Here is a 15,681-nt window from a genome sequence, read left to right as displayed (position 1 = left end):
TAAATGCATAAAAGCATGCAGATGTGGTCAAGAGGTTCAGATGTTTTTCAGGCCAAATGGGTAAGAGACTATGTGTTGATGTTCACCATCTTCACCTGTGGTCATTATGATTCATTATCATGATCATTGTTCATAAGTGAATGAACAGCTGTCATTAATAACAATGATTAATGTAATAATTTATATTCTCCCTGTGTGGACCCTCTCCGTGCATCTAATGAAAGCACTTCATTCTCCTAATGGATATTCCCTTATGAAAAGCAGGTTATTAAAGTTGGACTATCATGACCAATCCTGGTCATGTGCTTAAAGCATAGTTTCACGTTATTTTCCAGAAGTAAACTTGGAGTAAGGTAGAGTAAACTGGAAGAGAACACTGATGGTCAAACTGGTGGACTATATAAGCTGGTCTTCTGATGGACAGCTGGTCGAGCAAGAAAAAATGTCAAATACACAGTCTAACTAGTATAGGCTGATTTGAGCTGGAATTACTTTGCATATCTGAAGCTTTTATCCAAAGCCCCTAACAGTTAACTAGACTAGGCAGGGGGCAATCCCCCCAGGAGCAATGTGGGGTTAGGGGCCTTGCCCAAGGATCCTATTGTGGCTACACCGGGGCTTGAGTCACCAACATTCCGGGTCCCAGTCATGAACCTTATCCATTACGCTACAGGCTTCCCCCATATGACTGTCAGCAGGGAGACAATACTCACTGATGATAAATAAAGGTTATAGAGTGTCAAAGGTGGAGGGAACATTTCTGAGACCTCTGTCAATGCTAAGTTAATACCTCATAATTTGTTAATTAAAAAAAAAGAACAATGTCACTGTTATGTGAGAGTAACATAAAAGTTTTAAGGACAGGGGTCTGATTCCTATTCTTTTCAGTACGTTTAACTGTACTGTGATTATTTCCCCTTTTTTGGGTAAGTGGCACTTTGCTTAATGAGTGCTATTTAGCCACCTACTTTGCTAGTTGCAGCTGCTGATTCCCTGACACAGAGACATACCAATTTTGTGTGAGTCATGCCCCATCCACAGTCAATGATGAATAAACTTGAGTGCATTATTTTCTTGCTGAAAAACATATCTTGAAATACAGACATTAGACCAATGCCTTCGTCCCACATAATGAAAAAATAGCCCAATTTGCAGTGAAATAGCCGAAGTTAGCAGTACTGTAATTGCACTACAATTGTTTAGTTTTCTACAGAGCTGCACATAGTACAGCTTGTCCCACTTTTGAACGAAGAGGGAAAGCAGTACTGGCACAATATATAAACACATTTTTATATTTATATTTGAATAAATAAGTGCATAGTATAAGCTATGCACTTATTTGAATGCATAAGCTCTGGAGGCAGAACATCACTGTACAAACTGTTTTGGAGTAACACTGGGTGTATAATTTTGCTGTAAACAACATACAGTCCCTGTCCCAGCCTTCAGGGGCTCAGCTAGGAATTCTGGACCCCCTGAAATAATGTTGTTCTGCACTGGTGTAAAATCCAGCAATGCCAGCTTGACCAGTTAGAATATTTAGCTGGTAAAGCTGGTCATCATCTGGTCAAGCTGGGAGCTGGTCTCAGCTGGTCAACCAGCTACCAGCTGTTTCAAAGCTGAGCTTGAGCTGTTTTTTTAAGCAGCATAGGCCCCCCTTTCTTAATAAACAAGCAGGCCCTCTTCAGCTGTGGGCGCCCAGAATCATTACCACCTCTCACCCCACTAGTGACGGCCCCACCAGCCATAAAACAGGCAGATCCTCAGGAGCTTCTGTAAATATGCAGGGCATGAATACTATTCAGGGCATGGATGTGTGTGATGATTAATAATGGATTGTTGAAGTTTAGTTAGAAGTGATTGTTTTTTTCAAACTCCCAAGAATGTTGATTAAATGGTAATTCAATTTGATTGCAATTATCTGAATTGACGCAATATAATCATTTTAGAATTTTTTGTATCTGTGCTACAATTGGAATACAATCTGCTGCCTCAATTCTAAAATTAGTCTCAAAATAAAGTTTCAAATAGGAACATCATATTGACTCATGTATGAGTGACATGCCACTTCCCACTCACTGTAGGTATGGACGATTGTGAAAGTATTAGGCTTATGGCTTGTACCTGAGAGGATACATGTCAATGTACATAGCATTTTTCTATTCTTCCCAACAAAGACTTCCCACCTACATGATCAGGAGGAGGCTATTTTCTCAGCATTTCTAAGGAGCCTTATCTTTTCAAGCAGGCTGTTACACATTATTAAAGCACACGTTATTGTGCTTTGGGTGTTTGGGAGGCCCAGCGGTTTGTACTGTTGCCTTGCAGGAAAGCGGCTCCAGGCTTCCGTCCCATCGACCAGACCCCCAGTGTGGGCCCCCTTCCCCGGGCCCTGGGCCACAGTCCAAAAACTGTCCAATACTGTCAAACGTATTCTCCAGAGCTCGCCTACAACAAGAGATATGACTGCCCTGGTTAAATAATACAGTGATACTATAACAATTATGTTTTGCGGAATCTCAGTCGATGATCTACTATACATAGTATTTTTACATTTCCCTGTACTGTGTTGTTCTGCGGTTTTTCGAATATGCCACAGTATGCAGAGCCTATGCTCAAGGGGAAGTTTTCTCTGTCTGTAGTTTGCACTGTATAATTTTTTTTTATTCAGTTATTTTTTGTGGCCACTAGCCTTGTAAATCTTTAACACTCTATGAAGCAGAATTATGCCGAGTCTCAAATGTGGAATTGAGAAATCCCATCACAACAAATTCCATTTATGACACGGTAAACGGCAAAGCTTGTTCGGTCAATAAAAAAAGTCCTCATTTATTTTGCTTGTTTAGAAACTATGCCTTTACTACACAACCCTGAGTAAGCAGAATATCTCAAATTTGGCTCCGGACACAGAAAACGACCGTTTAAACAGCACTGGGTCCTGTGAACTCAGTGATAAAAACTGCCACTTTGACCGCTGCTTTATAGCAATTAAAAAATAACTGGCCCCAGTGTGCAATGCTAGCGTTATGCAAAGATAATCCATCTCCCTAAACAACTTCCTGCCCCCCGTCCCCCCTCCCCCCCTTCACCCACGTCTTCCTTCATTGTCAGGGAAATCAATCAAGAGGCAATCGTCCAAACTCTGAATTGACTTGACAGTGCATCGATCGCAGCAGAGACAGTCTAAAGACTGCCTGAGATACCAGGCACAGGGAGGCAGACAGATGTGTGCCTCTCCAGTCAATACAAATGGGTTTGAGGGCAGGATTTAATGGGACATGTAATACCAAGTTGAGGAAGGCTTTGAAGGAGGTGGCAACGTGTTAAATTCAGCCCCCCCTTCCCCCAAACCTCCCCCCCACGCGCCCCCCTACTGAGGGTGTTTAACGGGGGATTGGCCTGGAGACTGTGTCCCTGGATCCCGAGCTGCCAGGAGAGGTTGGCGGTGTGGGGGCGATCAAAGGCAGGCAGGCAGGAGGAATTTAGGTGAGGAAAGTGTGTGCGGATGGATTCCGGCGTGATATTAAGTCCTCCTGCAACAGGGCGTGGCAGAAAATGGTTCCTGTCTGACGGAGGCTAATGGACGGGGATTAAAAATGGATAGAACTGGGAGGGATGCTGGAGATCATCCAGAACACCCCTCCGGAGATGCCCCGTCAGGCGGAACCCAGGCTATTAAGGAACAGTGAGAGTAATGCACTGGGAAAGGCTGTCAGGAAGCGAATCACAGCACCGCCCGATTGGCTGTGGCGTCACGCAGGGATTGGAGGAGGACAGTTGTCATGGTTTCTCCCACCTCCGTGTCCATTAGTGACCTCCAGTCTGTCGAGAGTCTGCACTCTGCTTGGGTCATTTTTATTAGAACTGCGGTCCACGGGGAGAAATGGTCACACAGCTCAGCTGGAGGACTGCAGAATGATATTGTGATTTCACGGGATTACAGTGCTACTGTAATAAGCCGTTTCAGATTACAAGAGATACGCAACAGTTGGGTTATAAAAAAATAAGAAAACTGTTGTGTTGTTGTGGTGCTCGGTTCCTGGTTTTCAAACCGCATCCAAGGTTTTTTTGATCTACATTTCTTGCGCTGCTCTCCTGTTTACCCGCTGCTCTCGATAAAAGCTGGAGAGGAATGATGTTGGGAAGATCCCCGCTGCTCTGTGACCCCTGGATGCCCCCCCCTCCCCACCACCATGTCTGAAAGTAGGTCATTTGTGTTCAGAAATAGAACCGCGACTGCTCATTTTCGGCGGGGAGAGAAAACCTCGAGGTCACTTGTCAGCTCTAAAATGGAAGCCGCGAAAAACAACAGGTTCAGCCAGCGTGAAGCGTGACGTGAAGCCTCCCCACCAAGCCCCGATGCATTAAAATCCAGAAGTCTTGAGTTATATCTCAAAACCTGTCCTTGGTTCACCTCCACGCCCTCAGCAACATTACACATCCGGGGATGTGATACACGCTCTCTTGTGCTGCAAATTAAGCCTGGCAGCAGGGAGGTTTGCACCTCCATAACTCTTACTCACTCCCTGTTCACTACAGTCTTAGTTATGGAGGAGGATTGCACCCGTGTTTATGGGTGTGAGAAACAGATGTCTTGACAAAAATAGCTAAGATGTGCTGGCACAACAGATTGGATTTGTGTGTGCGTGTGTGTGTAATTGTAATGCATTTTTACCAATGGAAAAGTTGCCTGTAAATTTTATTTTAATCATTTGTTTGACTGATGTCCTTATCGAGATACAGATCACTTCTAAAACTTCTGTGTGCACATTACTATTGTACATAATTATTAACTTAATTCAGATTTGTTGACATTAAATGGTTCAACAGTCATACCCAACTGTCACTAACAAGCACATTACTAAACTTACTAAAGTAACTTTGCACCCCAAATTTACAATTTACAATTGTCAAAGATGTGGGTTTCATTTCAACTTTGGGGCAGACACACCTAGTGTTGCGTAATCAAAGGTCAGGCCCCACAAGCATACTCTCTAGTCGAGGGACCAATTCATATGGAAGCAGTGGAGGTGATATGTAGTCTCCCTGTCTGCCCCGAAAACCAATTGACACCACCGGATATTAGGAAAAGGTTATGACCTAACCTAATGTTGAGGCTTCATTTTGATCCACTCACTGGCTACTGTACAGTATATATTTGGTATTCCAGCCTGGTCCGAGCATGTGAATGTTTGAATTTTCATTAGCCTTTAATCTGTGATGCGAATTTGGCTAAGCTCGATGCTCTAAGTGTTCCTCCAGGCTCAGGGTGAAGCATGCAGACTTAGTGCTGGGTATTTATCACAGTGCAGGGTGGTGATAGGGTATGTGGGGGCAGGAGAGGAACGGTGGGGTGGGTGGGGGGGTACAGCCTGACCTGACCCAAGACACTCAGCGACTCACATACGTATCATCTCCTCACATGAGCCGGGCAATTAGTCTGGGTTTAATGGGCTCTGACCACAGACAATATGCCCTTTTAAAAGCGGTTATTAAAAAGACATTTGCCCCATTTGGATTTCTCTTTTGTCTCGCTGGAGTGGAAACATAAATTGAACATGTACAGGAATTGACAGGATGCATGCTGCACTCTCAGAAGAAAAGGGTTCAAAACGGCTCCTCCGTGTCTCTACGGAGGACTCGCTAGTTCAAGGGCTCTGTGTCAGTCAAAATCGTGCAGTCAGGGAGCTTTCACGCTTTTCACACACGAAAGAGGGTTCCAGAAAAAAATATCTTCCCCTATGGAGACATATCAACCCTTTCTTTTCCCTGAGTGAGATTATCATTAGAATCATTCCGGTTGTCTCGAGGTCTCAAATCTCAATTTCTCCCTTTTAGGACCCAGCATTTATTAAGTACGTAAGTACATTCTGTGGAAGCCCAGAAGCCCAGTTTAATCATTTTCATAACATAAATAATATGCAACTGTATAGGCAGAGGATGGAAAAATAATGGGGTAACTGAGGGGCAACAAGCATATGCAAAATTTGGTTTGGCAGGAGCTTCAGTGACCAAGACAGCTCTGCTTGCTGGCGATGATGATGGTAATGGTGATAATTATAATGATACTGATGTTGATATTTATGAAGACGATTGTGATGATGATGGTGAAGATGTTGCTATTTATGATGATTATGACAGTGGTGAAGATGTTGATATTTATGATGATTATGGTGGTGATGATGATGATGATGATGATGATGGTGAAGATGTTGATATTGATGATGATGAGGGTGGTGACGATGATGATGATGATGATGATGATCCAGCCTGGCACAATGAGCAAATTGAAACAGCAGGCAATGGGAAACCGACACACATACTCCAGTGCTGTGATGACTCTGCAAGTGAAACCCAACATAGAAAAAACTAACAAAACAATTTAATGAGATCCCCCTCTTATATTAGTTTTATTGTGATAACCGAGAGTTTTCCGTCTGCCTGGATTTGTTTTTCAAGTGCTCCAAGGCAAGCAGCTGTTCCAGGTGCTCCTCAACCCCCCCTCACTGCCCTCCCCTTATAACCCAGTCAGTGAATGCCCCAGCGTTCAAAATTGAAAACCAGGGAAACAGCAACAACAAGCGCACAAAGATCACCCCAAGAAGCGCAATAAAACAAATATTTGACTGTTTATCTCCGGAGCAAAAACGGTTGGGTGGCAAAATAACCTCCTCCGTGCATGGAGGGAGGCTGGACAGCCTTGCCAGCCCTGGTGTAGAGACTGCGTCAAACATGGAGCACATAAAATAACATAAAATAACATAATGAAGAGAACAGGCCATTCAGCTCAGCAATGCCCGCCTTTTCCTACCCCTAAGTGTACCTACTGCTTAGTTTGCCTAAAAGCTAAATAGCATCTAACACCGTATCAAGCCTGGTCTTGAAAACCCCCAGGGTTTGTGCCTCCACTACATGCCCTGGCAAGCTATTCCACAGTGACCACTCTCTACTGAAGGAGCGATAATACTAAATAATATCTGTGCGGAATTTGTCCTTTTGCCACCTACTTTGCCAGTTGCATCTGCTGATTCCCTGTTACGGAGACATACCAATTTGGTGTGAGTCATGCCCCATCCACAGTAAATGATGAATAAACTTGAGTGCTTTATTTTCTTGCCGAAAAACATATCTTGAAATACAGACATTAGATCGTTCTTCCCACACAATGAAAAAATAGGCCAATTTGCTGCAAAATATCTGTGCTGAATTTGTCCTTTGCCAATTTCCATGTGTGCCCTCTTGTTCTGTTAACTGAACTCACCCTGAAGAATCGCCTATAGTTCACTTTGTTAATCTCTTTAATTAATTTAAAAGCCTCAATCAAATCCCCCCAACTCTCCTTTTACTAAGCTTAAAGAGATTAAGCATCTTAAGTCTATCCTCATTTTATACATGGAATCAATCTGGTTGCCCTTCTCTCAACCTTTTCCAGTGCCTTTTTATCGTTCTTATAGTGCAGTCCTCAGAACTGCACACAGTACTCCAAGTTTGGTCTAACCAGAGTATTGTATAAGGTGAGACTGCAAAGCTGGTATCTCTAGTTGAAGCAATGTACCGTAAGCCAAGGCCAAATAAATAAATGAATAAAGACAAGAGAAAACAGGGGGGAAACAAAACACAACAAAAAAGATTACTCCATCAACAGTACACATAAAAGAATCTGACTTGCTTTCAAATATAGGAATTATAATTTGTTTGGGATCCGTCTTTTGTACAGATGTACTGTGTACCGTACTGTGTGTGCTCTTTCCAGAGAACAGACAATGTGACAGCTATAGCTATTATGCTGAAAAATCGACAAAAGTCTGAATCTAATCTTTGAAAAATGTAAATGCCCAAGGCATATGACCTAAATATTGAACAATATTTTTGTCCCTTTGGTAAGCAGAGGATACATATGGGGAATGGGGTTATTACATCATGCCCTTATGGAAAGTGAACACTGAAAAGTGAGTAAAAAAAAAGGCCGGGATTATAGTCGACTCTGGGCCAGACTGAAGGCTGGCTAATTTCATTCATGGCATTTGTCACCTGTGCCACTCTGCGGCCGGGGTAATTTTATTTAGACTAGGCGATCGGCAGGCTGCGGATTTAGCTGTATTAGGGAGTCAAGGCCCATTTTTCAAAACACCAATTAGGTACAGCTCCCTCATCGATCAGAAGCCCTTCACATGCTCCCTGACACAAATGAATGCAAGACGCACTGCTCAGCACTACAAGCAAACGGGCCAGAAGGGAGCGGTCTCATCTTTTCCACCTTCTCCTCAGTACTGGCAGCTAAGGTCTGTGCGCTGACATCTCAAGTGATTAGAGCACTGATTTGTCTTTGCAATGCATAACAGCTCTTTTTTATTGATAGTTCCAGTCAACTGGTTTCTCAGTGCAGAGTACTGGGGTTGGGTTAGTTTGTGTTATAGAGTCTCAGGTTTTTGCTGGAATCGCGTTTTATTAATGAAATTTATTGAGAATTCACACACTCCTTTACTAGCGAAAACGTTTTGTGTGGTGTGTCAGTGACTGAAATGTCATTCTAGTTGAAAACACGGTTACATTTGGTTGGAAACTGAAAGCATTTCAGCCAATTATGATGTGTCCAGGACATATCTGTGTAAGTCCTGCGATGTATTGTGGTTCATCAAGTCTGTTTATGTCAAAACATCTTGATTTCCACCCTGTTTTGCTTACTGGGTGAGAGGCAGACATTCAAAAGCTGTGGCTTCGCTGTGAATGTCATGGCAACAGTGTTAAATAAAGTTTGGGGGGGGGGGGGGGGGGGGCTGATGACACCAATTATGGTAATAACAAGGAATGGAATAAGCTTATTTGGCCTCGTTCTTTTGTAACTCAATTTGCATTTAATTATGCCACAGGTGATGCAAATCTCTGCCAGAAATACCTGCTAGATGGATGTGAAACACTGGCTAATCCAATCTTAATAGGCTATGTCAAACTAAGTGAGAGTCTGTTGCATTAAAATGCTCTTAAGCCCCAAAGCAATTGGTTAGGGTATTTACATAACTACTCAGAATTTTATTTAGATCTGTTGAAAGTACAGAACTAGTCGGCAGTGGGTTGTAAAGGTAAGTATTCTTTAAGATGCCAACTGAAGGGCAACAAATCGATCACGTAGAAAGGCGCTTAATTGAGATGCGAATCTGGGAACCGTGTAGAGTTTCCCCAAGCATGCTGACGCCGGTATTCTGCTTAAAAGGAAGATGGACTGATTTGGACTGAGGCAGTAGAGCTGATAATTAGCGCTCGGATCTCTTTATAGAACTGAGGACAAGGGAACTGAACAAGCAGGGGATCTTGCCTACTGTAGGAATTACTCATCTGAACTTCCACTGTATTCCAGTGCCCCTGACTGTCAGGGGCCCTCAAAATGAATTGTCCTGTAACTGGGAAGGGATGGGGCCCAATGGAGCCCAAAATCCCTTGTGGCACCCTTGGTGGATACACTAAACCGATACATAAACCAATTCAACACCCTTGGCTCTTCGCAATATCAAAATAATAATTTCATACTCAAAAAGAAAGAATATATAGAAGAAGGAGACAAGATTACAAATATTCTTGCAAATACAGTCTATCCACATAAAATACTTTTTAAGAAATTAATTTTTTTTGTTTTACAAGTTGAGACCAAATCTTGTTACATCCACAAGCTCAAAACATACTTTATTTAATGGCATCAAAATGTCTAAAAGATTGTCCCTGGCATTTTTGCTTTTGAAATGTTTTTTTTCGTCCTTGTTTGTTCTTTATTAGAGAAAGTACTTGAGCTCTTGATATTTAACTATTTTTCTGAAAGGCATTCTCAGTGATCTGTAGAGTGATTCAGTCCTACAGGCCAGTGTCTCTCTTGTTCTGTACAGCCTGTGTGTCTCCCACTGTACGGTCCAGTGATGAACTTCATGGGCTCAGCCTCTCACTCAGTAAAATACACCTTTTGCTCATCAAAGCAAAATGCAATTTGATCTTAACATAGAATGGTGAATCAAAGAAAGTTTTATTATTTTATATTTTTCACAAGATCTGAGTTTGGAGGTTGCTGAAATGCATGACACATCACCCAGTGCTGAAAGTCTATTGAGCTCGCTCCCAAATCTCTCCAAAAGCCCTACAGTTTAGACAGCAAAGCATGTAAACAATGTCTAATATTCTATTATGGAAAATGTCAAATGTCTGATACATTACTTACACATTATGGGCCAGACTAAGCCTAGTCCTAGACTAAATTAAAATTTTTTGATTATTCAAGATTCTCCATACAATACTCAATTTAGTCCAGGACTAAGGTTAATCAGTGTCTCTTACTCCAGGCCTAAATGGATTCAATACAGTTTAGGCCTGGCCAGTTGTTTCTTCATACTTTGCTGTATTTATATAAGCTTGTCCCCTGCTCTGCTAAGAGAAATGTCCTCAGTCTGATGTGGACTCAGATAAAAGGTGCAATTCAATAAACCACCCAGTATTGTTTTAGTCATTAGCAAAGCTGAACAAACAGAATTTACCAAGCTTGGTGTTCAAAGCAGGCTTCACTTCCTTCAAGCTATGATTAGCATAGTTTCTCTTAACAGGCGGTCCCCGAAGATAATGATCTTTCAGTGGCAATAAAGTGTCATTCAAGTGCAGGAGTTGTCCCTCATTGATGAGACAAAAATTAAAATAAGTCTCTCAGCCAACAATGTGCCTGGAGCTAATTTATTTGTATAACGATGCCATATATTACCATGCCACTACGATCTAATGAAGGGACGCTTGTATTTTATGTGAGTATATTCAGTCTACTGCAACCATTTCAACTTGTTCAAAGGCATATCTAAATATAGCTTTTAGCAGGGATAACTGATGCCAAGCACGCAGCCATAATGAAAACAACGCGTATACTGCCAATCTATAGGGCCAAAAATAATACAGATCTGTCCCAGAGTCTATGTGTTGATTCTTCTTCATTGGAAATGACTGAAAAAGAGCTTCTGCAAAATGAATGCAATACAATTCGATTTTAAGTTTCCATAATTTTCTTGCTGTAGCATACCAATGAGGCCAATCGATGTGATATTTTACATTTAGATTCCATGAGCTTAGATGTACATAGATTAATATATTTTGAATAAGAATAAGAACCCATTTTATATCATGAATACTGGTAATGGGTGTTGCTTGGGACAATACAGAGCGGAAACCTGAGAAACTCTATTGCCTAACACGGATTCCCATTCCATATGACTTTAAAACAGATCCATGCACAGACACCCATGTAGGCACTGAAAAATAAGACCGTTTGGTGTGGATGTGTCCTGGGATTACCCTTTCAAACTCTGAAAGTAGTGAAAATGCAGGAAAGGGACCTTCCATTCCCACTCGCCTGAACTTGGTGTTCATATCTCTTATCTGGAGCCGTCTGTAGCCTAGTGGCTGAGGTACATGACTGGAACCTGGAAGGTTATAGCCGTGATAAGATCTGCACAGCTGTTGGGCCCTTGAGCAAGGCCCTTAAAGGGAAACTATACGTTTAATCTGATTTACCCAGACTTAGATGAGATGTCCGAGTTCATTTTCATTTTTGTGAATTCACTGGCTCAATTTCCATGTTAGGGCGGCACGGATGGTGCAGTGGGTAGCACTGCCGCCTCACAGCAAGGAGGTCCTGGGTTCGAATCCCCGTCGGCCGGGGCCTCTCTGTGTGGAGTTTGCATGTTCTCCCCGTGTCTGCGTGGGTTTCCTCCGGGTACTCCGGTTTCCTCCCACAGTCCAAAGACATGCAGGTTAGGCTGATTGGAGAGTCTAAATTGCCCCGTAGGTATGAGTGTGTGAGTGAATGGTGTGTGTGCCCTGCGATGGACTGGCGACCTGTCCAGGGTGTATTCCTGCCTTTCGCCCAATGTATGCTGGGATAGGCTCCAGCCCCCCTGCGACCCTGTTAAGGATAAAGCGGGTTAGGATAATGGATGGATGGATGGAATTTCCATGTTAGCATAACATGTTAGCTTAGCATAAAGACTTGAATCCTATAGGAGTCAGTATCCTACCTCCTTAAAAGTGAAGAAATACACCTTACAGCAACTCTATTGACTATTGACTATTGTCTATTGACCTGCAACCTTCCATCCCCATTTGCCTGATCTTCCTGTTCATATGGTCAGGACAGCTGAAACCCTCAAAATATTAACTTCTGATGCAGTCCAAAGACCAACCTCTCTGCCAAACCATTTAGCTATCTTTCCTTTTGGGAATTCCTATTGGGATAATAGTGTTATAGGTATTGCTGGCCAATTACATGTGTGCTGTATAATTGTACTTACAGTAGCTTTGATCGCAACACTAATAGTTGGTTTGCTTAGTTGCCTATACACATTGATCATAGAAGGACATTTTGGGCCTTCTTGTGATATTTCACTTTTGTATTCCTCAGACGAGCACCGATGTTCTCCACTCTGTAGCATATGAGTGATTGTAATGGAACATAATAAGAAGCTTAGATTTGGATATATTCCAATCTCGTTGCTGAAAGGTTCTTGTAATTCCAATACATCATCTGGAATTCAGATTCTTCGAATTGGAACTGGAATTGTTAGTAGTTCCATCTTTAGAGATGTAATTCAATTGGAGCTTAGGCTTTTGAAACTGGAATTTAATTTGTTACTGTCAAATTCTCAGACTTACTCATGCATAAATGTATGCTTGCTGTTTGATGCTTAGACCAAGTGTCAGCTTGACATGAAATAGAAACCATATCTGAAAAATGACATACAATGTGTCAAACCTCTTAAATGGATAGGCTACAGCAGCAGAAGACCAATACGTCTAATAAATGCCTAATAAAGTGCTCACTGAGTGTATAGAAAATGCATGGTAATTAAATTATCCCAGAAAGAAGGACAATACATTCTGAAAGTAAAGTAAGGAAGTATGAATCAGAGTCGAGTTCAATTCTATTTTAATTCAGTCAATTCAAATAAACACTTGAAATCCAATTAATGAATGTAAAAATACCAACAATACCTACTTGGATTTATTTTTATTATTTATTTTTAAATGTGTGAATTGCACTTGAATTAATTTCTGGAATTGACTGAACTGGGATTTTGAGTTGATTCAAGTAGATAACTAAATTGAAGTATTTTTTCTGGGAAGATAATAACATTTTTTGGAATTGTGATTGTTCAATTGATTTGTTTAGCACTTTTGGTTTTTGGAAAATGATAAGGTAAGATATACTTTATTGAATCTTAACACCATGGGGGTAGTTTTTCATCTGCATTTCACCTATCCCAGCCACAGTGCAGTGCCCAGGGACAAACTCCAGTGCCTTGGTCAAGGGCAATGGCAGGACAATACCAGACCTGGCATGCTTATCTTTCAGGTCTTGAATTGATGAGACTGAAAGTGTTAAAGAATGTAATCGGAACTGAAGTACTGTGCTGTTGACTTGACTCCAGTGTTAATGTATAAGCCTGCCTCATTTGGCATGTAGCTGCGATGTGTTTGATAGCCAGACAGACAGTGAATAAACTAGCGGGATTCATGTACCTTCCCTAAGGAATATCCAGGGCTTCATCACACTGTAATTACAGTAAACCTTTCCTCTCGTGGCGTGGGTGTTAATTTCATTTTATATCTGCCACTGTTAGTCATGTTGTAATCACTTCACTGCAGAGAGGTACCTCTAATTCATCATTTACAGAAATCTTTAAGTGCCCCCGAAAGCATTTCCAAATGCCGGCTAGACAGATTACACAAGAAACCCGTCCTCAGCTGCCAAACAGCAACTTGGCTGCGTTAATCCATCCATGACTGTCCCTGAAAGAAATGGAATAAAATGACCATCTAATGACTTCCAGTTCTAGTTTCTGCATGCTACTGCATATCTAAAGTGGCTCCTCTGAAAGCATTTATTTCGGCTACCTCTGGGTGTCTGGCAACCCCCCCCCCCCCCACTGCAGCCTGCGTCATGCCTGTACCTCCAGGTCACGTCTCTGTTCTGCCCCCTAGTGGTGGGCAGAGCTCCCCACTGCAGTCAGAACAGCAGAAACTCTGCCCATCTCCCCACTGCAGTCAGAGCAGCAGAAACTCTGCCCATCTCCCCACTGCAGTCAGAACAGCAGAAACCCTGCCCATCTCCCCACTGCAGTCAGAACAGCAGAAACCCTGCCCATCTCCCCACTGCAGTCAGAACAGCAGAAACCCTGCCCATCTCCCCACTGCAGTCAGAACAGCAGAAACCCTGCCCATCTCCCCACTGCAGTCAGAACAGCAGAAACCCTGTCCATCTCCCCACTGCAGTCAGAACAGCAGAAACCCTGCCCATCTCCCCACTGCAGTCAGAACAGCAGAAACCCTGCCCATCTCCCCACTGCAGTCAGAGCAGCGTCTGCCCATCTTTTGAAACAGTGGTAGCTTATTTAGTTAAGAAAATGTTATTTATTTTGTCAACATTACACTTATAGATGATACAAGTTGATGGGAAGGTGACAGTAACTCAAAGAATCATGCGTTACATCGGTGGTGTGCAGAAGAGCATCTCTGAACGCACAACACGTTGATCCTTGAAATGGACGGGCTACAGCAACAGAAGACCAATAATCAATAAATATGTGTAATAAATACATAATGAAGAGGTCACTGAATGGGCCTATGTGCCTCCTGGGTGATGCAGCTCTTTTGGGATTTTGAGAGGTACACTGAGGTTCTCCACTTCTGTACATCACTGTGGATAAGAACATCTGCCCCAAGTGATTGTAATGTAATGTAATGACATACTTTCCTATGCTTTATCGAGCTTGTCTGGTGTATTATGAAACACTCAGAAAGTGCAGTCCCTGCCTTCTGTTCCTCGTTCTGTACTGTAATTGCGCCAGGCATGGAGCACAGGAAAGTATTTGAATGCAGAATGTGACCCAGGTGTGGTACTGAATGCGGTGTATTGTAGTGTAATGTGAAGAAGGACCGGAGGCGCTCCTGTCTCAGTCTCCCCTGCCCCTCTCTCCTCCTCCAGGCGGACCGTCCCGCTGGTCGTCGCCCCACTGCGAATGCTGCTGCACCAACCACAAGGGCGACCGCGAGGCGGTGAGCGGCAACTCCTTCAGCGAGCTCTCCACCTCCAGCTCCGAGAGCCAGTCGGAGGCCAGCTCCCCCCAGGGCACGGTCATCTGCGGCCCGGTGAGCCGGCAGCCCAACATTCAGACTCTGGACCGGCCCCTGAAGAAGGGCCCCGTGCAGCTGCTGCAGCAGTCGGAGCAGCGGAGGAAGAGCGACCTGCTCCGCACGCTGACCGCTGGCTCCCGCGACACCAGCACCTGCAAGAAGCGCCCGGCCAAGGAGAAGATGACCGTGGAGGAGGAGCTGGAGAAGTGCATCCAGGACTTCCGCAAGATCAAGATCCCCGACCACTTCCCCGAGAGGAAGTACATGTGGCAGTCCGATCTGCTGCGGAAGTATCGCCTCTGAGCTGGGGGGTCGACCCCCTCCCCAACACCACCCCCCACCCCCCTCACCCCGCCCTCCGCCCCCCGCCCCTGAGCCCCAACCCCCCACGACCACGAGACAAATGATTAACAAGATAAAAAAACCAACGTAAAAAAAAAAGACACTTTCAAGAGCGTAAACACTTGTGCGTTCGGCTGTAGTTATTTTTCCGCATTCCACCTTCTCAATCTTCAACTTACTTTCTTAGTA

At 43.3% G+C, this 15,681-nt stretch overlaps 1 protein-coding gene across 1 annotated transcript in view; it reads left to right on the top strand.

Annotated features, from left to right (window-relative positions):
- Window positions 1–15,453, top strand: part of kctd16b (potassium channel tetramerization domain containing 16b) — a 69,534-nt gene extending 54,081 nt beyond the window's left edge. The window contains exon 2 of the mRNA XM_061249824.1: window positions 15,002–15,453. Within this exon, the coding sequence (XP_061105808.1) occupies window positions 15,002–15,453 (452 nt within the window). The remainder of the gene's footprint in view (window positions 1–15,001) is intronic.
- Window positions 15,454–15,681: the final 228 nt, after the last annotated feature.

Source organism: Conger conger, chromosome 7, assembly GCF_963514075.1.
Source record: "Conger conger chromosome 7, fConCon1.1, whole genome shotgun sequence".
Lineage (NCBI taxonomy): Eukaryota > Metazoa > Chordata > Actinopteri > Anguilliformes > Congridae > Conger > Conger conger.
This window is presented reverse-complemented; position numbering and strand designations above follow the sequence as displayed.